This window comes from Oncorhynchus kisutch, linkage group LG6, assembly GCF_002021735.2.
Source record: "Oncorhynchus kisutch isolate 150728-3 linkage group LG6, Okis_V2, whole genome shotgun sequence".
In the NCBI taxonomy this organism is placed as follows: domain Eukaryota; kingdom Metazoa; phylum Chordata; class Actinopteri; order Salmoniformes; family Salmonidae; genus Oncorhynchus; species Oncorhynchus kisutch.
In genome coordinates, this window is record NC_034179.2 from 64,113,221 (window position 1) to 64,135,604 (window position 22,384).

The 22,384-nt window shown below is 42.3% G+C and overlaps 1 protein-coding gene across 2 annotated transcripts; it reads right to left on the reverse strand.

Annotated features, from left to right (window-relative positions):
- Positions 1-2,699: 2,699 nt before the first annotated feature.
- On the reverse strand, positions 2,700-13,860 carry LOC109893188 (membrane-spanning 4-domains subfamily A member 4A). Of its 2 annotated transcripts, XM_020486281.2 has the most exons (7): positions 13,484-13,773; positions 13,263-13,379; positions 12,773-12,829; positions 12,301-12,480; positions 11,934-12,056; positions 6,975-7,064; positions 2,701-3,159 (listed from the first exon to the last, which is right to left on the reverse strand). In XM_020486281.2, exons 1-7 carry the CDS (start codon positions 13,652-13,654, stop codon positions 3,064-3,066), a joined length of 834 nt encoding a protein of 277 aa, XP_020341870.1. In that variant the 5' UTR covers positions 13,655-13,773; the 3' UTR covers positions 2,701-3,063. The 2 variants fall into 2 exon arrangements, with proteins under 2 accessions (XP_031683032.1, XP_020341870.1); XM_031827172.1 differs by lacking the exon at positions 6,975-7,064 and having other exon boundaries at positions 2,700-3,159; positions 13,484-13,860.
- Positions 13,861-22,384: the final 8,524 nt, after the last annotated feature.

A 22,384-nucleotide genomic window follows, 5' to 3' on the forward strand; every position in this document is an offset into this window, starting at 1 on the left:
GGAAGAGAGAAGCAAAATGGAGTTGTGGTCAGATTTGCCGAAAGGAGGGCGGGGGAGGGCCTTGTATGCATACCGGAAGTTAGATTAGCTGTGGTCCAGCGCGAGAGCTACAGTCAATATTATGTTTTTCCCCCGAGGTCCCAGTTTTCCTGAACCCACTGAAGTCAAGTTTTTGCACTTCCGAGTTAACTGTTGAGCGAGGCACAAATCACGCTTCATTGACATCATGGCCAATGTTGAATGTTTATTATTTTAAACTTGGAAAAGAAACCCTTAATCCCAGATTTGGTTCCACACAGCCACTCCACTGAATAGCAGGCTAGAGATTGCTTTGCAATGCTTGCAGTTAGCCACTGACTCCTTCCAAGCTACTCATTGTTCAATTTGCAATTTCCAACTTGTTGTGTAATGTTTATATCCAATGGCTGATGAGCACCGATAAATTTAAGCTATAATTTCTCTTCATATGACAAGGATTACAAATATTTGCCAGTAGATTGTTGACTTGATTCATGATGACGACTGCTAGCTAAGATTTTGAAAGTATGATTTTGACATGATCAGTCCAATCAATGCTACTGTAGATATAATGTGATTTGACATCCTTTTATCAGTGGCCAATGACCTTGAGCCTTCTTGGATGGGCACTTCTAGTGTAACTCTATGGCAGAACCCAAGGGGCTTGAATCTTCAAACGCAATCCTTAGCCTTGGCAGTGACGTTGTGTCCCCATGAGTGACAGAACACAGAGCTAATTACGGCGCAAATGGAGAACATTACCAACACCTGAGCTCCGTATTTTTCCCGCTGGCTGCCTCACCACCACAGAAAGCATTGAGTTTAGGTGGCTAGAGTCTAACAATTTTCCAGGCCTTCCTGATTTTGGATGGGGTCATCCGACATGATTGTATTGAAGTGCTTTTCAAGTCTGAACAATTCTTCATTATAATGTCAGTTAGCTTGCTTAACATTGACAGTATGTCAAAAACGTATTTGTTGTAATCTTTTGGTTGAAAGTGGGTAAAAGATCAGTGGAGAAACATCTCAACTCGGGAACAACAACATTTCATCATTTTATCAGAGTTTGCCACTTGTAATTCCGACTTGGAGGGTCATTCAAGTGGAATTTCTAGGAGGTTCCGATTTCTCTGACGCAGCATAAGTCGATGGGTTAGGTCATAGGTTAGGTTTAAAGGTAGATTCAGCGAGATTACGTAGATGCACAAAGTAAACAGTTATAGCACAGGAGGTTGGTGGCACCTTAATTGGTGAGGAAGGGTTCGTGGTAATAGCTGGAGTGGAATGGGTGGAATGGTCTCCATGTGTTTGATGCCATTCCATTTGCTCCGTTCCGGGAAATTATTATCAGTCATCCTCCCCTCAGCAGCCTCCACTGAGTTGTATTGGGTACATTTCCGCAACTACCAGTAGTGAAGGCGAGACTAAACTTCACCACTCTTTTGATCCGGAAGCTACCACTTTGAAGCAGCGTGAAGCACACCTGTGCACATGCTCGGATACTGTGTGAGAACAACGTCTTGCGTCTCATCTCAACCTACGGTGCTGCAACATCACGCGTAGTCAAACGTCAAATTAGTGTGATCTGCCAGGTTCAGAAGCTTGAAAACTCCATTTGAAAAAAAAGCTTGAAAACCCCATTCGATTTTTACCCAAAATGTGGAGAGAAAAACCTAGAACTGAACATAAATCATGACGTTTGTTTTGGAGTCAATGATAATTGTTCCAGTATAGTTTCAGTATTTTAAATGGTTTGAATGATAGGGCAATATTTTGATTTCTGCCTAAATAGACATACCAAAACTTTATTATTTTTTCATGAGATGGCCATAAACATACTGATAATGTTGCATAATTTTAGAAAGGTCTGGAACTCACCTTTCTGGTAATTAAAAAAAATTAATTGCTGAGGTGTATTCCCTTTTAAGGGCACAAGCTCAAGTACCCTACCCTTCAAAAGTTTACCTACAAAAGCATCCCGGAGTCACCTCGTCACCTCGTCACTGTTGACATTGAGGCTGGTGTTTTGCTGCAACTATTTAATGAAGCTGCCAGTTGAGGACTTGTGAGACGTCCGTTTCTCAAACTAGACACGCTAATGTACTTGTCCTCTTGCTCAGTTGTGCACCCAGGCCTCCCACTCCTCTTTCTATTCTGGTTAGAACCAGTTTGCACTGTTCTGTGAAGGGAGTAGTACACAGCATTGTCTATATTTTTTGGTATATATTTTGGGGGTAAACTCAGATTCTCTTTATCTAATAGTTGACTTAGGTTGAAGATCTGATAACATTCGGTATAACAATATGCAAAAATAGAGAAAATCAGAAAGGGGGCAAATTGTTTTTCACTGCACTGTAGAAGCAACAGTCATTTTTCATACTTTGGTCATCATACTTTGGTTTCTTAAAAGATCATAACATTTCATGAAACACATGGTTTTGACTGTTCATGAACTTTAATGTTGCACACACTCAAGATAGAAAGAATATAGGCTAATGCCCAATGTAAACATCCACACACCACTCCCTCCTTATAAGGATGTTTTCAGACCCTTCAACCACTTCTCCCCAAAAAATACACATTTATTTAGGTGTAGCATAGTTTAAAGATCAATATTTACCCGGAATATGAATGGCATTAATTACATTGTATAGAAGATAAAAGTGACTTCAAACAAAAAACAAAATTCTGTCAGTTTTATTGTTTCAAGACATTAAGTTAAATATGCATTTGTGTGTTATTAAAAATGATGCAACATATTTTGTCATATAGCAGTGGTTGATCTTAGTTGATAAATCTATTATTAAATTATACCAATTAAAGAAAGATAGAAATGACAAAAACACGAAGTTATAAAATCAACCATATAGTAACCTAAACATTATACTGAAACATTGCATTACTATACACTATCAATATTAAACTGTCAAATTATTCAGATCAGTAATGTGGTGCTAACCGTTGCCTGGCTTGTATCAGAAAAATAGGCCTAGAGAACACAATTTCAACAAGAAAAAGAACAATGTATTCACGGAGGCCCAATTCTCAAGGGATGACAGCAGTGTATTGAGGAGGCAGGTGGTTCTGTTGAAACCCTGTACCCATACCGTCTCCCTCCAGACCCTTTGGGTAGTTCCCAGTCTGTAGAAACAACACAGTACATAATAGGACATATATTACCTTAAAATGTTAAACTGTTGGATATTGTAACTCTGTAACATCACATTGCAAACGAGCATAATCTGATTAGCCTCCTCCCACGCCATCCTTTCTGGGTACCAGATGGCACTGCAGTGGATAGCAGACATTTTACGGGCTACTGACCAATTCTGCTATTTTGTGTGTTTTATTACTTTACGTTGATGGTGAATTTTGCTATACATAATGTCTCCGTCATCATTTCCTATGACCCGAAAACAGCTTCTGGACATCAGAACATAGATCACTAACCTGGAATTGGATGGCAATTTCTATTTCAACAAGTCGGCAGCTCTGGACGTTCTGCTTACTCCAGACTAGGTCCCGGGACTCAAAAGAGGAAGTGACGGCACAAGAGAAGCAAAACAAGCCGGCATCCTGACAAGACTATGTTGGCAAGCAAATAAACCGCCCCTAACCTCTGTTCTATATCTGACCATAACTCTATCCTTCTGATTCCTGCTTACAAGCAAGAACTCAAACAGGAAGTACCAGTGAAGAGCTTTATACAAAAGTGGTCCGATGAAGCGGATGCTAAGCTACAAGACGATTTTGCTAGCACAGACTGGAATATGTTCCGGAATTCATCTTTCAAGTAGTGGGACACTAATCTGGACGCTTCTAAGAAATCCCGCTACCACCTCCTCAAGTCATCAAACAGGCAGACCAATACAGGACTGAGATTGAATCTTTTTACGCTCTGCAGGGTTTGTAAACTATCATGGACAACAAAGGGAAACCCAGCCGCAAGCTGCCCAGTGACGCAAGCCTACAAGATTAGCTAAATGCCTTCTATGCTCGCTTCAAGTCAAGAAACACTGAGCCATGTATGAGAACACCAGCTATTCCGGACAACTGTAAGTAAGACCTACATACCTTGAAGCAGACCACCATAGTCCCTGTGCCCAAGAACACCAAGATAACCTGTCTAAATGACTATTGCCCCTTAGCACTCATATCTGTAACCATGAAATGCTTTGAAAAGCGGACCATGTCTCAAATTAACACCATCATCCCAGACACCCTGGACCCACTCCAATTTGCATACCATCCCAACAGATGACGCAATCTCTATTCAACACCATAGTGCACTACAATCTCAGGTCCCTGGGACTGAACACCTCCCTCTGCAACTTGATATTGGAAATCCGGACGGGCCGCCCCAGGTGGTGACGGTAGTGAACAACCCATCCACCATGCTTACTCTCAACACGGGCCCCCTCAGGGGTGTGTACTTAGTCCCCTCCTGTACTCCCTGTTCATCCACAACTGCGTGGCCACACACAACTCCGACACAACGGTGGTAGGCCTGATCAATGACAACGATGAAACAACCTATAAGGAGAAGATCAGTGACCTGTAAGGATCTCTATACCAGGTGGTGGTAGAAGAAGGCCTTAAACATATTCAGACTGCGGCCACCCAGGTCATAAGCTGTTCTCTCTGTTACCACATGGCAAGCGGTACGGATGCACCATGTCTGGAACCAACAGGACCCTGAATGGCTTCAACCCCCAAGCCATAAGACTGCTAAATAGTTAACCAAATAGCTACCTGAACTATCTTAATTGACCCCCCTTTTCACAAACTCTTTTGACTTATCACATACGCTGCTGCATATTATCTATTGTGTTGCCTAGTTACTTTACCCCTACCTATATGCACATATGTACCTCAATTACCTCGTACCCCTGAATATCAACTCTGTGCAGGGTACTGGTACCCCGTGTGTATAGCCATGTTATCATTACTCATTGTGTATTTATTCCTCATTTGATTATTTTTCAAAACTTTTTCTATTTTTCTCTCTGCATTGCTGGGAAGGACCCATAAATAAGCATTTCACTGTTAGTCTACACCTGTTGTTTACGAAGCATGTATCAAATCAAATTAGATTTGATTCTGCCCCTAACACTAAAAATACAAAATGAATAATATAATATAAATGTTTTAATTGAACAAACTAAATTAAAACGAACAATATAGTTCTGAAAACTAACTGACACTAAATTCAAAATAAACATTGAAAACGAATAGACGATTAAAAGCGATGTAATAACATTGCAAGGATGTGATGATTATGCAATATTGGCACTACAGGCTCAACCCAGTAAGTAATCAGTTTAAGTCATACATAATGAGCATGTGTTCTGTTGCTTTTTTGTTAACATCTCTTTATTGTAGAATATGTATCAGAGTGCAACCCAAATGCATGCTTATAGGACACGACCTTGGCCCAGTATACTATATCGGTCATAAGTAGAGCACTATATTTTGGGAATAGGGTGCCATTTGGGACATACCTGTACAGTAGCTAACCACCTGCAACATGAATGAATAACTACTGCCTGGTTTAGGAGACAACTTAAGCCATTTAATAAACTAGAACAACCATTTCAGTAATGGGAACAAAAAAATCTAACTAAATGATTGGATTAGATTAGAAAATGTGTTACGTTACATATCTTTGAGTAGCACAAGATGAATCAATCACTCAATGTACATGCAAAAACACAGAAAAAAATCACAACTTTAAAAAAATGGTTGTGTGTGAGAAGTGTGACTTCTCATTTAGTTTTGAGTCGGTACCACATAAATATTTTGATAACAATGTAAGGACCGACGCTGGAGTCGAGAAGCAGGTATGGGGTGTGGTGTCAAACATTTAATGAGGAACAGACAAGGAACAAGACAGGAACAGCGTCAGCACACAGGTAACAAAACAACATACAAACAATGTGAAAACGGGAAACAGAGCTGGGGGACAGACAGATATAGGGAAGGAAAAAAACACAGGTGAAAGGTTTCTTTGTTTCCTTACGACTTTCCATTAGCTCAGGAAGTGCAATGCAAAACACCTCCGTGGGAATCTGTGTTAAAACGGCGCAGAGTAAGTGTGTCTTTTGTATTTGTAAAATCATTTTGGGGTGATATGAAAGTAGAATTTTCCAAAACCCTATTGCATGCAGTGAATATTAACGATAAGACAGAGAATCGGGAAAGTTTAACACGTTGGCCCTGCTGTGGTCAATTGTTCAAATGAGATCCCTATGGCAGTATGGGCTTGGGTTCTCAAGAGCTAAGGTTAAGTTAGGTTAAAATTATATTGTCACAAATGGCAAAAATCACTAGGGGCAAATCGCTCAGTTGAAAATTGTTGCGTTTTAGTAACTTTGATTAGCAGATGGATCTGTGACTGTTTTTAAGGTGATGGAAAAGTGTTCTAATGATGTATAAACCCTGGACTGTATTAGCCATTGAGAGCTTTGAAGTTTAGCTCACATAATATAATGTGAAAGTATGCATTAAGGTGTCTGTAATATAATAAACATGTCAAAAATGTAGACATTAATAAATGCATTTCGAGAGCTTACAAAATCTTATTTACATTGGAGGAGGAGTGCCAAGATGGCTGTGCGGTAGCTTCAATACAGCAACCCCTGTCAGTAATACAGGGTTTAAACACATTGGTTCTATTACGTACAACTACGTCAATGATTTGAATTGGATGATGCTGTAACTTCAACTCAAACGTTTTCTAATGTTCGCAAGTACGGACCCACAGATTTTCATACAGTGACCAATGTTTTGGTGATTACACAATTTGAAATTAAAGTTTTCGCAGTGGAAATGTAAAAAATTACCCCAGAAACTATGTTACTACGACACTGGTGAGATCTTTTTAATTCAAATTTTAGATAATGAGCAGCCTATTTTAAATGGCGACCCTGCAGTTCAACCTCCAAAAGATGTCATACCTCGTAGTTGATCTGAGGAGGGTAAGGTGCATTGCTTGGAGTCATGCTGCCATGAGGTACCGGTATTTGATTCCCAATGATGAACACTTGCTAAAAGACAGACATGTCAATTTTAAGTACATTTCTAGTAATTCATTATTGAATATACAGGTGTCATGACTGCTCAGTGCTCTTACAGTTGCCAGAACATACTTTTGTATATAGAGTGTATGTGGACACCCCTTCAAATGAGTGGATTCGGCTTTTTCAGCCATAACCGTTGCTGTCAGGTGTATAAAATTGAGCACCCAGCCATGCAATCGCCATAGACAAACATTGGCAGTAAAATGGCCTTACTGAAGAGCTCAGTGACTTTCAACGTGGCACCCTCATAGGATGCCATCTTTTCAACAAGTCTGTTCAACAAATTTCTGCCCTCCAAGAGTTTCCCCAATCAACTGTAGGTGCTGCTATTGTGAAGAGGAAACGTCTATGATCAACAACGGCTCAGCCACGAAGTGGTAGGCCATACAAGCCAAGTACGGTCATCGGTTGCAACACTAACCACGTGTTCCAAACTGCCTCTGGAAGAAATATCAGCACAAGAACTGTTCGTCGCGAGCTTCATGAAATGGTTTCTATGGCCGAGCAGCCTCACACAAGCCTAAGATCACCATTCGCAATGTTAAGGGTCGGTACCCGCCCGAATGCATTGTGCCAACTGTAAAGTTTGTTGGAGGAGGAATAATGGTCTTGGGCTGTTTACTATGGTTTGGGGCAGGCTAGGCCCCATACTTCCAGTGAAGGGAAATCTTAACTCTAGAGCATACAATGACATTCTAGAAGATTCTGTGCTTCCGACTTGGTGGGAACAGTTTGGCCAAGGCCCTTTCCTGTTTCAGCAAGACAATGCCCCCATGCACAAAGCAAAATCCATACAGAAATGGCTTGTCGAGTTCGGTGTGGAAGAACTTGACTGGCCTACACAGAGCCCTGAACTCATCCCCATCGAACACCTTTGGGATGACATAGTACTCGGACTGTGAGCCAGGCATATTCGCCCAACAGCAGTGCCCGACCTCACTAATGCTCGTAGCTGAATGGAAGCAAGTCCCCGCAGCAATGTTCCAGCATCTAGTGGAAAGCCTTCCAGGAATAGTGGAGGCTGTTATAGCAGCAAAGCAGGGACCAACTTCATATTAATGCCCATTATTTTGGAATGGGATGTTCAACTAGAAGTTGTCCACATACTTTTTGTCATGTGCACTTAACTTTGCTTTATTTTTATAATGTTTTCAATATAGTAAGACTTACAATGGGGTCTGAAATTATTGACACACTTTATATAGATGAGTAAAAATGACTATAAAAATACTGAGCTATAATGTACTGTATGCTCAAAACAATGGAGAAATTATATTATTTATACTAATACAATTGCAAAGTGAAAGGTAGTGGTTAACAGGATTGACACCCCTGTTTCCATCCAATACCTTTCAATATCTCACCTTGCGAGGATAACGACACTGAGCCTTTTTCTAAAATGTCCTGGTACTGGGTGTCATGACATTTTGCTTGGGAAAATCTAAGATTTCTAAGGAGCCAATGTCACCAGGTGAGTGAATGGTAGCAAATAGACTTGTTCTTTACGCGCCTCAAACTTAGCAATGGTGGTTACCTTGAATGAATGAATGTTGACTGTAGTAATCCTGTGTATCTTGTTTGGCATTCATTGCTTTTTCTTGCATTGATTTGATTGCGGTAGAAGCTGTAAGCTCTCTCACCATCCACACACACCATACTTTCAAACACCTGTGTCTTTATAGATCACCTGATGTGTGTTTACCACCACCATTTGTCTGCCCCTAGTGGTCGGGAGTGTAATTTCCTGAATAACACCATAAGCTACACCCAAATTGGCTCCAACACACCGGCCCCTAATGGCGAACAACAATTACCCAATAAAGTGAAATGTGACTGAATCTTCCTTCACTTCTTCTGTGGATCAAAGTTCTTCACAGGTCCCTCTGTACCCTCTTGGAGTAGCAAGATCTTGGTAACAGGTCTGTCCAGTTCTCCTGTTCTGGTTTTAAGTCTCACAGACCCGACCAGACCCTTCTTGTCAGGGTAGGTTTCCAACACATTTCCCATCAGCCACGACCCTCTCGTGACCAGCTCAATATACTACCCCTTATGCTTTCTATTACGTTTATTCTATCTCCAAAACTGTTGCTACAACATCTGGGAAAACGACATACCCCAATCTCCCTCACAGCAATGGTAATTATGGATGGCGAATTTGGCAAAAGTGGCATAGCTCAAGGTGAAGAGGTGCATCAAGCCCGAAGACTTTGGAAAGTTAGAGCATGCAGAATTGCATCAGTTGACATTCAGTATGGTTATGGAACTGTATCTTACTTAATGTTTTTTATAAAGAAACAAGTACAGTACCTGTCAAAAGTTTGGACACACCTACTTAATCAAGGGTTTTTCTTTATTTTTACTATTTTCTACATGGTAGAATAATAGTGAAGACATCAAAACTATGAAATAACACATATGGAATCATGTGGTAACCAAAAAAGTGTTAAACAAATCAAAATAGGTTTTAGATTTTAGTTTCTTCAAAGTAGCCACCATTTGCTTCGACGACAGTATTGCACACTCTTGGCATACTCTCAATCAGCTTCACCTGGAATGCTTTTCAAACAGTCTTGAAGGAGTTCCCACAAGTGCTGAGCACTTGTAGGCTGCTTTTCCTTCACTCTGCGGTCCAACAACTCCCAAACCATCTCAATTGGGGTGAGGTTGGGTGACTGTGGGGGCCAGGTCATCTGATGCAGCACTCCATCACTCTCCTTCTTGGACTAATAGCCCTTACACAGCCTGGAGGTGTGTTGGATCATTTTCCTGTTGTAATCCAAATGATAGTCCCACTAAGCACAAACCAGTTGGGATGCTGTATCGCTACAGAATGCTGTGGCAGCCATGCTGGTTAAGTGTGCCTTGAATTCTAAGTAAATCACAGACAGTGTCACCAGAATAGCACCCCCACATCACACCACCTCATCCATGCTTCATGGTGGGAAAACACATACAGTGATCAACCATTCACCTACTCTGCGTCTCACAAAGACACAGCGGTTGCAACCAAAAATCGAATATTGGACCAAAGGACAAATTTCCACCTGTCTAATGTCCTTTGCTTGTGTTTCTTGGCCCAAGCAAGTCTCTTATTATTATTTGTGTCCTTTAGTAGTGGTTTCTTTGCGGCAATTTGACCATGAAGGTCTCCTCTAAGCAGTTTATATTGAGATGTGTCTGTTACTTGAACTCTGAAGCATTTATTTTGGCTGCAATTTCTCAGGCTGGTAACTCTAATGAACGTATCCTCTGCAGCAGAGGGAACTCTGGGTCTTCCTTTCCTGTAGCGGTCCTCATGAGAGCCAGTTTCATCGTAGCGCTTGATGGTTTTTGTGACTGCACTTGAAGAAACTTTCAAAGTTCTAGAAATTTTCCGCATTGACTGGCCTTCATGTCTTAAAGTAATGATGGACTGTTGTTTCTCTTTGCGTATTTGAGCTGTTCTTGCCATAATATGGACTTGGTCTTTTACCAAATTGGGCTATCTTCTGTATACCAACCCTACCTTGTCACGACACAACAGATTGGCTCAATCACATTAAGAAGGAAAGAAATGCCACAAATTAACTTTTAACAAGGCACACCTGTTAATTGAAATGCATTTCAGGTGACTACCTCATGAAGCTGGCTGAGAGAATGCCAAGTGTGTGCAAAGCTGTCATCAAGGCAAAGGGTGGCTACCTCGAAGAATCTTAAATATAAAATATATTTTGATTTGTTTCACACTTTTTTTGGTTATTACATGATTCCAAATGTTTTATTTCATACAATGTAGAAAATAGTAAAAAGAAAAGAAAAAACCTGAAATGAGTCGGTGTGTCCATCTTCCGTTCATGCTGGCAAAAGAGAGAGATGCTCCTATGAATCAGAAAGCCTTCCTAGGCTTGAGCTCATGGCCGCTGTGTTGGCGGCAAATTGTCATAACAAAAGCAAGAACCGTGAGCCCTCTCACCATCCACACACACGCCATTTGTTCAAACACCTGTGTCTTTATAGATCACCTGGTGTGATTACCACCACCATTTGTCTTCCCCTAGTGGTTGGTAGTGTAAATGCTCAAAAAACACCATAATATAAGATACACCCAAATTGGCTCTTACACTGGGTAAAGTTCATGATGCATTTGACCTTAACAAGGGGCCCAGGACCAGTGGAAGAAAATTTGCCCCATAACATCAAAGATCCACCACCATATTTTACAGTATGTATGGTGTTATTTTCTGCTCTTGCGTTCTAATTTCGATGCCAAACTCACCACTGGTGTGTGTATTCAATGAGCTATTTTCATGTCATCCAACAAATGTAAACGCCTGGAGTTTACTAAACAGCATTGCCACTTGGATTGAACACTGTGATTTGGTAAGATGACATGAACATAGAGCTCTTTCGCCACACACACCAGTAGTGGGTTTGGCATTGAAATAAGAATGCATTAAGCAGAAAAGAACCCCATAAAATAAGTGCAGACGAAGGATATCAATGATCTGGAAGGATTCTGTACGGATGAATGGTCTAAGATCCCTGCAAATGGGGTCACCAAATCATAAAACATTTTAGAAAATGTGTCAGTGCTGTTATCCTTGCACAGTGAGTTATTGAAAACAGGGGTGTCATTAATATTGACCCATTCCTGTTTGATTTTTTTTTAAATATTACTATTTAAGCGTAAACTCTTTCTCTGAGATTGTATTAATACACATTTTTGGGCACATACAACTTATCTCAGTATTGTATTATTTTATTTTAAACAGTCACTTTTGCAAATTTTTATCATGGGTGTCAATAAGTTCGGACCACACTGCATACGGAACTAGAAATCTATGTCCACAGACTCACCTCAGGGGTGGAACGGCAGCACAGGCAGACAGCTCTGCAGGCGAATGACGAGACACAGATGGACACTATGAACTCCAGCAAGGAGAAAACAGTCAAAACACCTGATATTCCCTGGGACCTGATCTATAGACAGAGAGGAACAGGAAACAGCAGTTAACTAGGCTACACTGCCATTTTGGAGCAATTATGTACAATTAATTAGTGTGGGCTAACAAGAAGAAAAATTAACTCAATAGCATCTAATTCACAATTTCTTGCATGTTCGAGATGTCACATATATGTTACAAATGGGGTATAATTTAAACTAATAAAAAACATTAAACAGTACGTACAATAGTCTAGTAATACAATTATAGATGATACATACCCAATACTGTTGACAGACAGAGGACGTAGTGTAGTTGAAATAGGATGGAGGGTAGTATGAAGGGTAGTCTGGATAGTCACAGTAGTAGTTGTACATTACAGCACTGTCTAAAGAATGCAGAATGGTGCCAGTAAGAGCAGTAACCGTGGCGACAACATTCATTCCAAGGGAGCCTTTTACCTAAGGGACAGAGTAGAAAGAGGACATAGGAATGAATGATTGGTTGGAAAAATGAAATGCAATATAAAATACAGTGTGTTGACAATCATGATTGCAAGTCTTTATTAAAGGGGCAATTCGCAGTTGCTGAATCGCCAGTGCCCACCCCACTGCTTGTGTTGTGGGAGGAAAAATAACAGGTTGAATGAAAACATGAGGGCCTATATGTGAAGTAGATTCTATGTTTTGAAATAAAGTGGAACTTTATAAATCAAAAGCCTACTTTATTGAGGCAAAAATAGTTGATACTGACCAGACATTTGTTCAGTTTGTTGTCAGCAGCAACAGTTAGAGAGCCTGCAACTACATACTGAGGTGGAACAAGGAAGAGATTATACAAGTCTACGTACCAAATGGCACCCTATTCTCTACATAGTACACTACAAAAGTAGTGCACTATATAGGGAGTAGGGTACCATGTCGGACAAAAATATTTCTACAGTATGACCAAAGTTCAAAATCAAGTTTAATTCCTCCCACATAGAAGTCAACAGAAACTGAAATACATGAGTGTATAAACGGCACAGGCCTAGCCATGTACATATACATTGATTAAAGTCATTTGTTAAGTCATTCATTATACATTAAAGATGAAATATATATTTTTTTAAATGCACATACGGTATTGTTTTTAATGCATTTCGTTTCAAAATATGACATGATTCAATTATTAGGATGTTTTGTTTGCATCACGACAGACAGGAAATGCAAGAAATTATTATTAGACAGAGCAGCTCACTCACAATGATAGATCCCCAGACAAATATTCCACTAAGTACTCCAATATTGTCTACTTGTGGTCCTGCAGTCATCACGATTCCTGTCAACAGCATTATCAAACCAATCATGATCTGTATGGTCTGTGTGAGAAAAACAAGGCAGGAAATCCATTTTTCTCTTCTTCCAATACAATTCAACCAAAATAAAAAATTCTTTTCAAATAATATAAAACATCAATTCTTACTCCCAGCGCTTTTGGATGCCCTGCCCGGAAACTTCCCAGCACTGAGGAGACCGTCTGTCCCAGACAGTGAGGAGCAGATGCGACCCCCGCGACCCCCATCCCATTCCCATAGGGGTAGACATGGGTGATGACCACCGCCCCATTAGTGGTGGTTGTTTGAGAGCTGGACATCTTCACAAAGGACAGAAGGATGTTTGTAGTACAGTAAGAGGTGATATGGCTGGTCAGCTGTGTATTGTTGAGCCTCCTGCAAAGTTTGAACTCTACCTGGGACGTCCAGATAATAATTTACCTGGGAATGTAATGCATAATAGGTGTGTGCATCAGCCACTAATTAGACTTTGAACACTCGCCATTAAAAATGGATAGGTGGTAGGTTGTGTGTGTCTGTGGTTGCTGCGTCATCTGTTTATTTGAATTACTTCCTCATTGCTGAGCGACCTTTAGTTCCTTCTTTATTGTCATAACTTCCCATCATGGGCTTGAAGCTCCTTGCCTATAGAACACGGGCTATAAAAGAAACTCATACACTTCCATGAAAGTTGCATGAGTTTCTTTTTCATGCGACATAGCACGGAAGTGTACACATTTATTTTGTTCTGTGCTTTATAAGTAACAATCTTCAAGGTGTAGTATAATAAAGTAATTTAACCAAATACGTTGCCCCTCTGTGGGGAGACATCCTGAATTATAGAAGAAGTAGGTGAAATAACCGTAACAACTGTTTATTAGTGAATGTTGAATTGTTGGCGAATGGACGATAGATAAGCATGACAAACAAAAAAGAGCTTAGTAAAGTGGAGTGTATATAAATGCTGAGATATCATGTAAACATAAGCTCTCGTCTATTCCTGCACCCCTCTCTTCCTCTTCTCCCCCCTCTCTCTCATCTTCCTCTTTCCCTCTCTTCGTCTTTCTTCCTATTCTCCCCTCTCATCCTCTTCTCCCCTCTCTTCCTCTCCTCCTGTTTCTTCCTCTTCTCTTTCTTCCAAGGTTTTTATAGTTTTGTGTTTTAAATGTTGTAGAAACATCTCAAGGATGATCAATGGAAACAGGAGCAGAATGTGTAAAAATTGAAGGAGTCTGAATACTTTCCAAATGCACTGTATCTGGTATAAAAAGGAAGGAAAATACAGTCATGAGTATCAACTGCTGTAGACAATCTTTTTGGCCTTCTTGTGACATCAGGTGCTGTAGGTGTCCTGGAGGGCTGTTTGTGAGGGTTTTAATTGACAAGCCACATTTTGGCTCGGGTTTTAATTGACAAGCCAAAGGTTATTTTCCTTACACCACACTCCGAGAGCCCTCACCTCCTCCCTGTAGGCTGTCTCGTCGTCGTTGGTCTGCAAACTTGATGATGACCACGCAGTTATGGGTGAACAGGGAGTACAGGAGTGGGCTGAGCACGCACCCTTGTGGGGCCCTGGTGTTGGGGACGACTGACAACCTGGGGGTGGCCCGTCGGGAAGTCCAGGACCCAATTGCACAGGGAGGAGTTGAGACCCAGGGCCTCAAGCGTAATTATGAGCTTGGAGGGAACTATGGTGTTGAATGCTGAGCTATAGTCAATGAACAACATTCTTACATAGGTATTCCTCTTGTCCAGATGGGATAGGGCAGTGTGCAGTGTGATGGCGATTACATTGTCTGTGGACCTATTGAGGCAGTAAGCAAATTTAAGTGGGTCTAGGGTGACAGGTAAGGTGGAGGTGATATGATCCTTGACTAGTCTCTCAAAGAAGTGTGTGCTACGGGGTGAAAGTCATTTAGTTCAGTTATCATTGCATTCTTGGGTACAGGAACAATGGTGGCCATCTTGAAGCATGTGGGGACAGCAGACTGGGATAGGTAGAGATTGAATATGTCTGTAAACACACCAGACAGCTGGTTTGCGAATGCTCTGAGGATGCAGCTAGGGATGCCACCTGGGCCTAGAGCCTTGAGAGGGTTAATACGTTTAAATGTCTTACGTCAGCCACGGAGAAGGAGAACCCACAGTCCTTGGTTGCTGGCCGCGTCGGTGGCGCTGTGTTATCTTCAAAGCGGGCAAAGAACATGTTTAGCTTGACTGGCAGCAAGACGTCGGTGTCCGCGACGTGGTTGGTTTTCCTTTTGTAGTCCGACTGTAAACACTGCCACATATGTCTCATGTCTGAGCCATTTGGTTGCCTTGCGGAGGGAACAACTACTCTGTTTGTATTCTGCCATATTCCCTGTCACCTTGCCATGGTTAAGTGTGTTGCTTCGTGCTTTCAGTTTTGTGCAAATGCTGCCATCTATCAACGTTTTCTTGTTAGGGTAGGTTTTAATAGTCATAGTGGGTACAACATCTCCTATACACTTCTTGATGAAATCAGTAACCGTCTCAGTGAACACGTCAATATTATTCTAGGAACCTACCCGGAGAAAATCCCAGTCCTCGTGATCGAAACAATCTTGAAGTGTGGATTCCGATTGGTCAGATCAGCATTGAATAGTCCTTAGCACGGGTGCTTCCTGTTTGAGTTCATGCCTATAGGAAGGGCGGAGCAAAATGGAGTAGTGGTCAGATTTGCCGAAAGGAGGGCGGGGGAAGGCCTTGTATGCATCCTGGAAGTTAGATTATCAGTGGTCCAGGGGTCCAGAGTGCTACAGTCAGTATACTGTTAGAATTTGCTTTGCTAAAATCCCCAGATACAATAAATGCAGCCTCAGGATATATGGTTTCCAGTTTGCATAAAGTTCAGTGAAGTTCCTTGAGGGTCGTCGTGGTTTCGGCTTGAGGGGGGACATACACAGCTGTGACAATAACCGAAGATAATTATTTTGGGAGATTATACGGTCGGCATTTGATTGTGAGGAATTCTAGGTCAGGTGAACAAAAGGACTTGAGTTCCTGTATGTTGTTACAATTACACCATGACTCGTTAATCATGAAACATACACCCCCGCCCTTCTTCTTCCTGGAGAGATGTTTATTCCTGTTGGCGCGATGCACTGAGAATCCAGATGGCTGTACCGACTCCAACAAGATATCCCGATAGAGCCACGTTTCCGTGAAACAGAGTATGTTACAATCCCTGATGTCTCTCTGGAAAGCAACTCTTGCCCTGATCTTGTCAACTTTGTTATCTAAAGGCTGGATATTAGTAAGTAATATACTCGGAAGCGGTGGATGGTGTGTGCACCACCTAAGTCTGACTAGAAGACTGCTCCAGCTCCCTCTCCTCCGGCGGCGTTGTTTTGGGTCGGCCTCTGGAATCAGTTCAAATTCTGAGTTGGATGACCATTCAAAACGTATTTTACCAGCCGGAGCTCGTTTTTTCCCCTGGTTCCCAGTTGTCTTGAACTCACTGAAGTCAAGTTTTCGCAGTTCCGAGTTAACTGTTGTTTTGAGCGCGGCACAAATCACGCTTCATTGACAGCATGGCCAATGTTGAATGTTTATTATTTTAAACTTGGAAAAGAAACCCTTTAATTCCAGATTTGGTTCCACAGAGCCACTCCACTGAATAACAGGCTAGAGATTGCTTTGCAATGCTTGCAGATAGCCACTGATTCCTTCCAAACTACTCATTGTTCAATTTGCGATGTCCAACTTGTTGTGTAATGTTTATATCCAATTGCCGATGAGCACCAATATGTTTAAGCTAATAAGCTATAATTTATCTTTATTATTTCTCTTCATATGACAGGGTTAAAAAATATTTGCCAGTAGATTGTCGACTTGATTCATGATGATGACAGCTAGCTAAGATTTTGAAAGTATGATGTTGACATGATCAGTCCAATCAATGCTACTGTAGATATAACGTGATTTGACATCCTTTTATCTGTGGCCAAGGACCTTGAGCCTTCTTGGATGGGCACTTCTAATGTAACTCCATGGCAGAATCCATGGGGCTTGAATTTTCAATCTCTACCCTTAGACTTGGCAGTGACGTTGTGCCCCCATGAGTGACAGAACACTGAGCTAATCACGGCACAACTAGAGAACATTACCAACACCTACGCTCCGTATATTCCTGCTGGCTGCCTCACCACCACAGAAAGCACTGAGCTAGGTTGAAACATCTACATTTTGGGTGGCTGGAGTCTTTAACAATTTTCTGGGCCTTCCTGATTTGAGATGGGGTCATCCGACATGATTGTGTTCAAGTGCTTTTGAAGTCTGAACAATTCATATTTATATTAAAGTTAGCTAACTTGCTTAACATTGACAGTATGTTCAGACTAGCTATATTATTGTCATGCCCTGACCTTAGTTATCTTTGTTTTCTTTATTATTTTGGTTAGGTCTGGGTTTTTGTATTGTCTAGGGGGTTTTGTATTTTTTAGTTTTTTGTATGTCTAGGGTTTTTGTATGTCTAGGTGTTTATATGTCTATTGTTGCCTGGATTGGTTCTCAATCAGAGGCGGTTGTTTATTGTTGTCTCTGATTGGAGACCATATTTAGGTAGCCACATTGGGTAGTTTGTGGGTTCTTATTATATGTTTAGTTGCCTATCTGCACTAGCCATATTAGATTCACGGTTCGTTTTGTTGTTTTGTATAGTTTGTTCAGTTCATTAAAGAAGTATGCACGCTTACCACGCTGCACCTTGGTCTCCTCCATACAACGACCGTGACAGAAGAACCCACCATAAAAGGACCAAGCAGCGTGAAAAGGAGGAGCAGAGTTTGATGGAGCTATATTGCACGGGAGGAACGGCGACGATATGAGGGTACACGGCTAGCACTGAAGCCCGAGAGGCAGCTCCAAGATGTTTGGGGGGGGGGGCACACGAGGAGATTGTATGAATCAGGTCGGCGAACTGAGCCAACTCCTCGTGCTTACTGTGGGGAGAGCGTTACTGGTCAGGTACCGTGTTATGCAGTGGAGCAAACAATGTCTCCAGTGCGCTATTCTAGCCAGGTGTGCTCTATTCCAGCTCCTTGCGTTGGCCGGGCTAGAATGGGCATCCAGCCAGGAAAGAGGGTGCTGGCTCAGCACTCCCCAGCCCGGTACCACCAGTGCCGGCACCACGCATCAGGCCTACAGTGAGCCTCGGCAGTCCAGTACGCCCTGTTCCTGCTCCTCACACTCCCCCTGAGGTATGTGTCCCCAGCCCGGTACTACCAGTGTCGGCACCACGCCACCAGGCCTCCACTACACCTCCAGGATCCAGTATGCCCTGTTCCTGCTCCTCGCACTCGCCCTGAGGTGCGTGTCCCCAGCCCGGTACTACCAGTGTCGGCACCACGCACCAGGCCTACAGTGCGCCTCGGCAGTCCAGAGCGTCCGGCGACAGTACCCAGTCCAGAGCTTCCGGCGACAGTTCACAGACCAGAGCTTCCGGCGACAGTTCACAGACCGGAACCTCCAATGACGGGCCACAGTCCGGAACCTCCAACGACGGGCCACAGTCCGGAACCTCCAACGACGGGCCACAGTCCGGAACCTCCAACGACGGGCCACAGTCCGGAACCTCCAACGATGGGCCACAGTCCGGAACCTCCAGCTACGGGCCACAGTCCGGAACCTCCAGCTACGGGCCACAGTCCGGAACCTCCAGCTACGGGCCACAGTCCGGAACCTCCAGCTACGGGCCACAGTCCGGAACCTCCAGCTACGGGCCACAGTCCGGAACCTCCAGCAACGGGCAACAGTCCAGAACCTCCAGCGCCGGGCCACAGTCCGGAACCTGACCTTAGTTATCTTTGTTTTCTTTATTATTTTGGTTAGTCAGGGTGTGACGAGGTTGGTTTGTTTAGGGTTTGTATTGTCTAGGGTTTTTTGTATGTCTAGGGGTTTTGGTAGTCTAGGTGTTTATAGGTCAGTGGAGAAACATCTCAACTTGGGAAAACCAACATTTCTATCATTTTATCAGCTTTTCCCATTTGTAATTCCGACTTGGAGGGTCATTCAAGTGGAATTTCGAGGAGCTTCCGATAACTCTTACGCAGCATAAGGCGATGGGTCAGGTCATAGGTTAGGTTTAAAGTTAGATTCAGCGAGATGACGTAGATGCCCAAAGTAAACAGTTGTAGCACAGTTGGTGGCACCTTAATTGGTGAGGAAGGGCTTGTGGTAATGGCTGGAGCGGAATGGGTGGAATGGTCTCTATGTTTTTGATGCCATTCCATTTGCTCCGTTCCGGGAAATTATTATGAGCCATCCTCCCCTCAGCAGCCTCCACTGAGTTGTATTCAGTACATTTCCGCAAACAACCAGTAGCGTTGAAGGCGAGACTAAACTTCGCCACTTGTGATTCGGTTGCTACCACGTTGTAGCAGCGTGAAGCGCACCTGTGCACATGCTCGGATACTCTGTGTGACTGTCTGAGGAACAACTTCTTGCATCGCGCTCATCTAAGTCTGCGGTGCTGCAAAATCATCACGCTTAGTCGACCTTTAAGTTAGTGTGACCCGCCAGTTTCAGAAGCTTAAACTCCATTAGAAAAAAAAGCTTGAAATCCCCATTTGATTTTTGGCCAAAATGTGGAGAAAAAAACAAAAACTGAACATAAATCATGACGTTTTCAGTATAGTTTCAGTATAGTTTCAGTATTTAAAATGGGTTTGAATGATAGGGCAACATTTCGATTTCCGCCTAAATAGACATACCAAAACTTTATTATTTTTCATGAGATGGCCATAAACAATAAGGAGTAATTTTGCATAGTTTTAGAAAGGTCTGGAACTCACCTTTCTGGTCATTTAATTAAATAAATTGCTGAGGTTCCCTTTTAAGGGCACAAGCTCAAGTACACTACCGTTCAAAAGTTTCCCTACAAAAGCATCCAGGAGTCGCCTCTTCACTGTTGACGTTGAGATTGGTGTTTTGCGGCAACTATTTAATGTCGCTGCCAGGACTTGCAAAGCATATGTTTCTCAAACTAGACACTTTAACGTACTTGTCCCCTTGCTCAGTTATATATATATATACAGTGCCTTGCGAAAGTATTCGGCCCCCTTGAACTTTGCGACCTTTTGCCACATTTCAGGCTTCAAACATAAAGATATAAAACTGTATTTTTTTGTGAAGAATCAACAACAAGTGGGACACAATCATGAAGTGGAACGACATTTATTGGATATTTCAAACTTTTTTAACAAATCAAAAACGGAAAAATTGGGCATGCAAAATTATTCAGCCCCCTTAAGTTAATACTTTGTAGCGCCACCTTTTGCTGCGATTACAGCTGTAAGTCGCTTGGGGTATGTCTCTATCAGTTTTGCACATCGAGAGACTGAAATTGTTTCCCATTCCTCCTTGCAAAACAGCTCGAGCTCAGTGAGGTTGGATGGAGAGCATTTGTGAACAGCAGTTTTCAGTTCATTCCACAGATTCTCGATTGGATTCAGGTCTGGACTTTGACTTGGCTATTCTAACACCTGGATACGTTTATTTTTGAACCATTCCATTGTAGATTTTGCTTTATGTTTTGGATCATTGTCTTGTTGGAAGACAAATCTCCGTCCCAGTCTCAGGTCTTTTGCAGACTCCATCAGGTTTTCTTCCAGAATGGTCCTGTATTTGGCTCCATCCATCTTCCCATCAATTTGAACCATCTTCCCTGTCCCTGCTGAAGAAAAGCAGGCCCAAACCATGATGCTGCCACCACCATGTTTGACAGTGGGGATGGTGTGTTCAGGGTGATGAGCTGTGTTGCTTTTACGCCAAACATAACGTTTTGCATTGTTGCCAAAAAGTTCAATTTTGGTTTCATCTGACCAGAGCACCTTCTTCCACATGTTTGGTGTGTCTCCCAGGTGGCTTGTGGCAAACTTTAAACAACACTTTTTATGGATATCTTTAAGAAATGGCTTTCTTCTTGCCACTCTTCCATAAAGGCCAGATTTGTGCAATATACGACTGATTGTTGTCCTATGGACAGAGTCTCCCACCTCAGCTGTAGATCTCTGCAGTTCATCCATAGTGATCATGGGCCTCTTGGCTGCATCTCTGATCAGTCTTCTCCTTGTATGAGCTGAACGTTTAGAGGGACGGCCAGGTCTTGGTAGATTTGCAGTGGTCTGATACTCCTTCCATTTCAATATTATCGCTTGCACAGTGCTCCTTGGGATGATTAAAGTTTGGGAAATATTTTTGTATCCAAATCCGGCTTTAAACTTCTTCACAACAGTATCTCGGACCTGCCTGGTGTGTTCCTTGTTCTTCATGATGCTCTCTGCGCTTTTAACGGACCTCTGAGACTATCACAGTGCAGGTGCACTCATACGGAGACTTGATTACACACAGGTGGATTGTATTTATCATCATTAGTCATTTAGGTCAACATTGGATCATTCAGAGATCCTCACTGAACTTCTGGAGAGAGTTTGCTGCACTGAAAGTAAAGGGGCTGAATAATTTTGCATGCCCAATTTTTCCGTTTTTGATTTGTTAAAAAAGTTTGAAATATCCAATAAATGTCGTTCCACTTCATGATTGTGTCCCACTTGTTGTTGATTCTTCACAAAAAAATACAGTTTTATATCTTTATGTTTGAAGCCTGAAATGTGGCAAAAGGTCGCAAAGTTCAAGGGGGCCGAATACTTTCGCAAGGCACTGTATATATATATATATATATATATATATTTCCTCCTAATATTGTACAATCTGTATGTCACTTCATTGGTTTGGGCTATTGTTTGAATTCAACACCAGATTGAACCAGATTGTCAGTCAAAAGTAGCCACTAATTTCAGGCATTTGTGTGGGACATGGTTGGTGGTTGAAGATATCCCTCTAGTGGTGTGGGGGCTGTGCTTTGGCAAAGTGGGTGGGGTTATATCCTTCCTGTTTGGCCCTGTCCGGGGGTGTCCTCGGATGGGGCCACAGTGTCTCCTGACCCCTCCTGTCTCAGCCTCCAGTATTTATGCTGCAGTAGTTTATGTGTCGGGGGGCTGGGGTCAGTTTGTTATATCTGGAGTACT

Excerpts from the sequence above, each read along its gene's own strand:
- LOC109893188 (XM_020486281.2), bottom strand. The coding sequence starts at position 13,654 with ATGTCCAGCTCTCAAACAACCACCACTAATGGGGCGGTGGTCATCACC. Across the intron at positions 13,380-13,483 it reads GGCATCCAAAAGCGCTGGGA|ACCATACAGATCATGATTGG; the intron begins GTAAGAATTGAT and ends TTTCTCACACAG. Across the intron at positions 12,830-13,262 it reads TTGTCTGGGGATCTATCATT|TATGTAGTTGCAGGCTCTCT; the intron begins GTGAGTGAGCTG and ends GTTCCACCTCAG.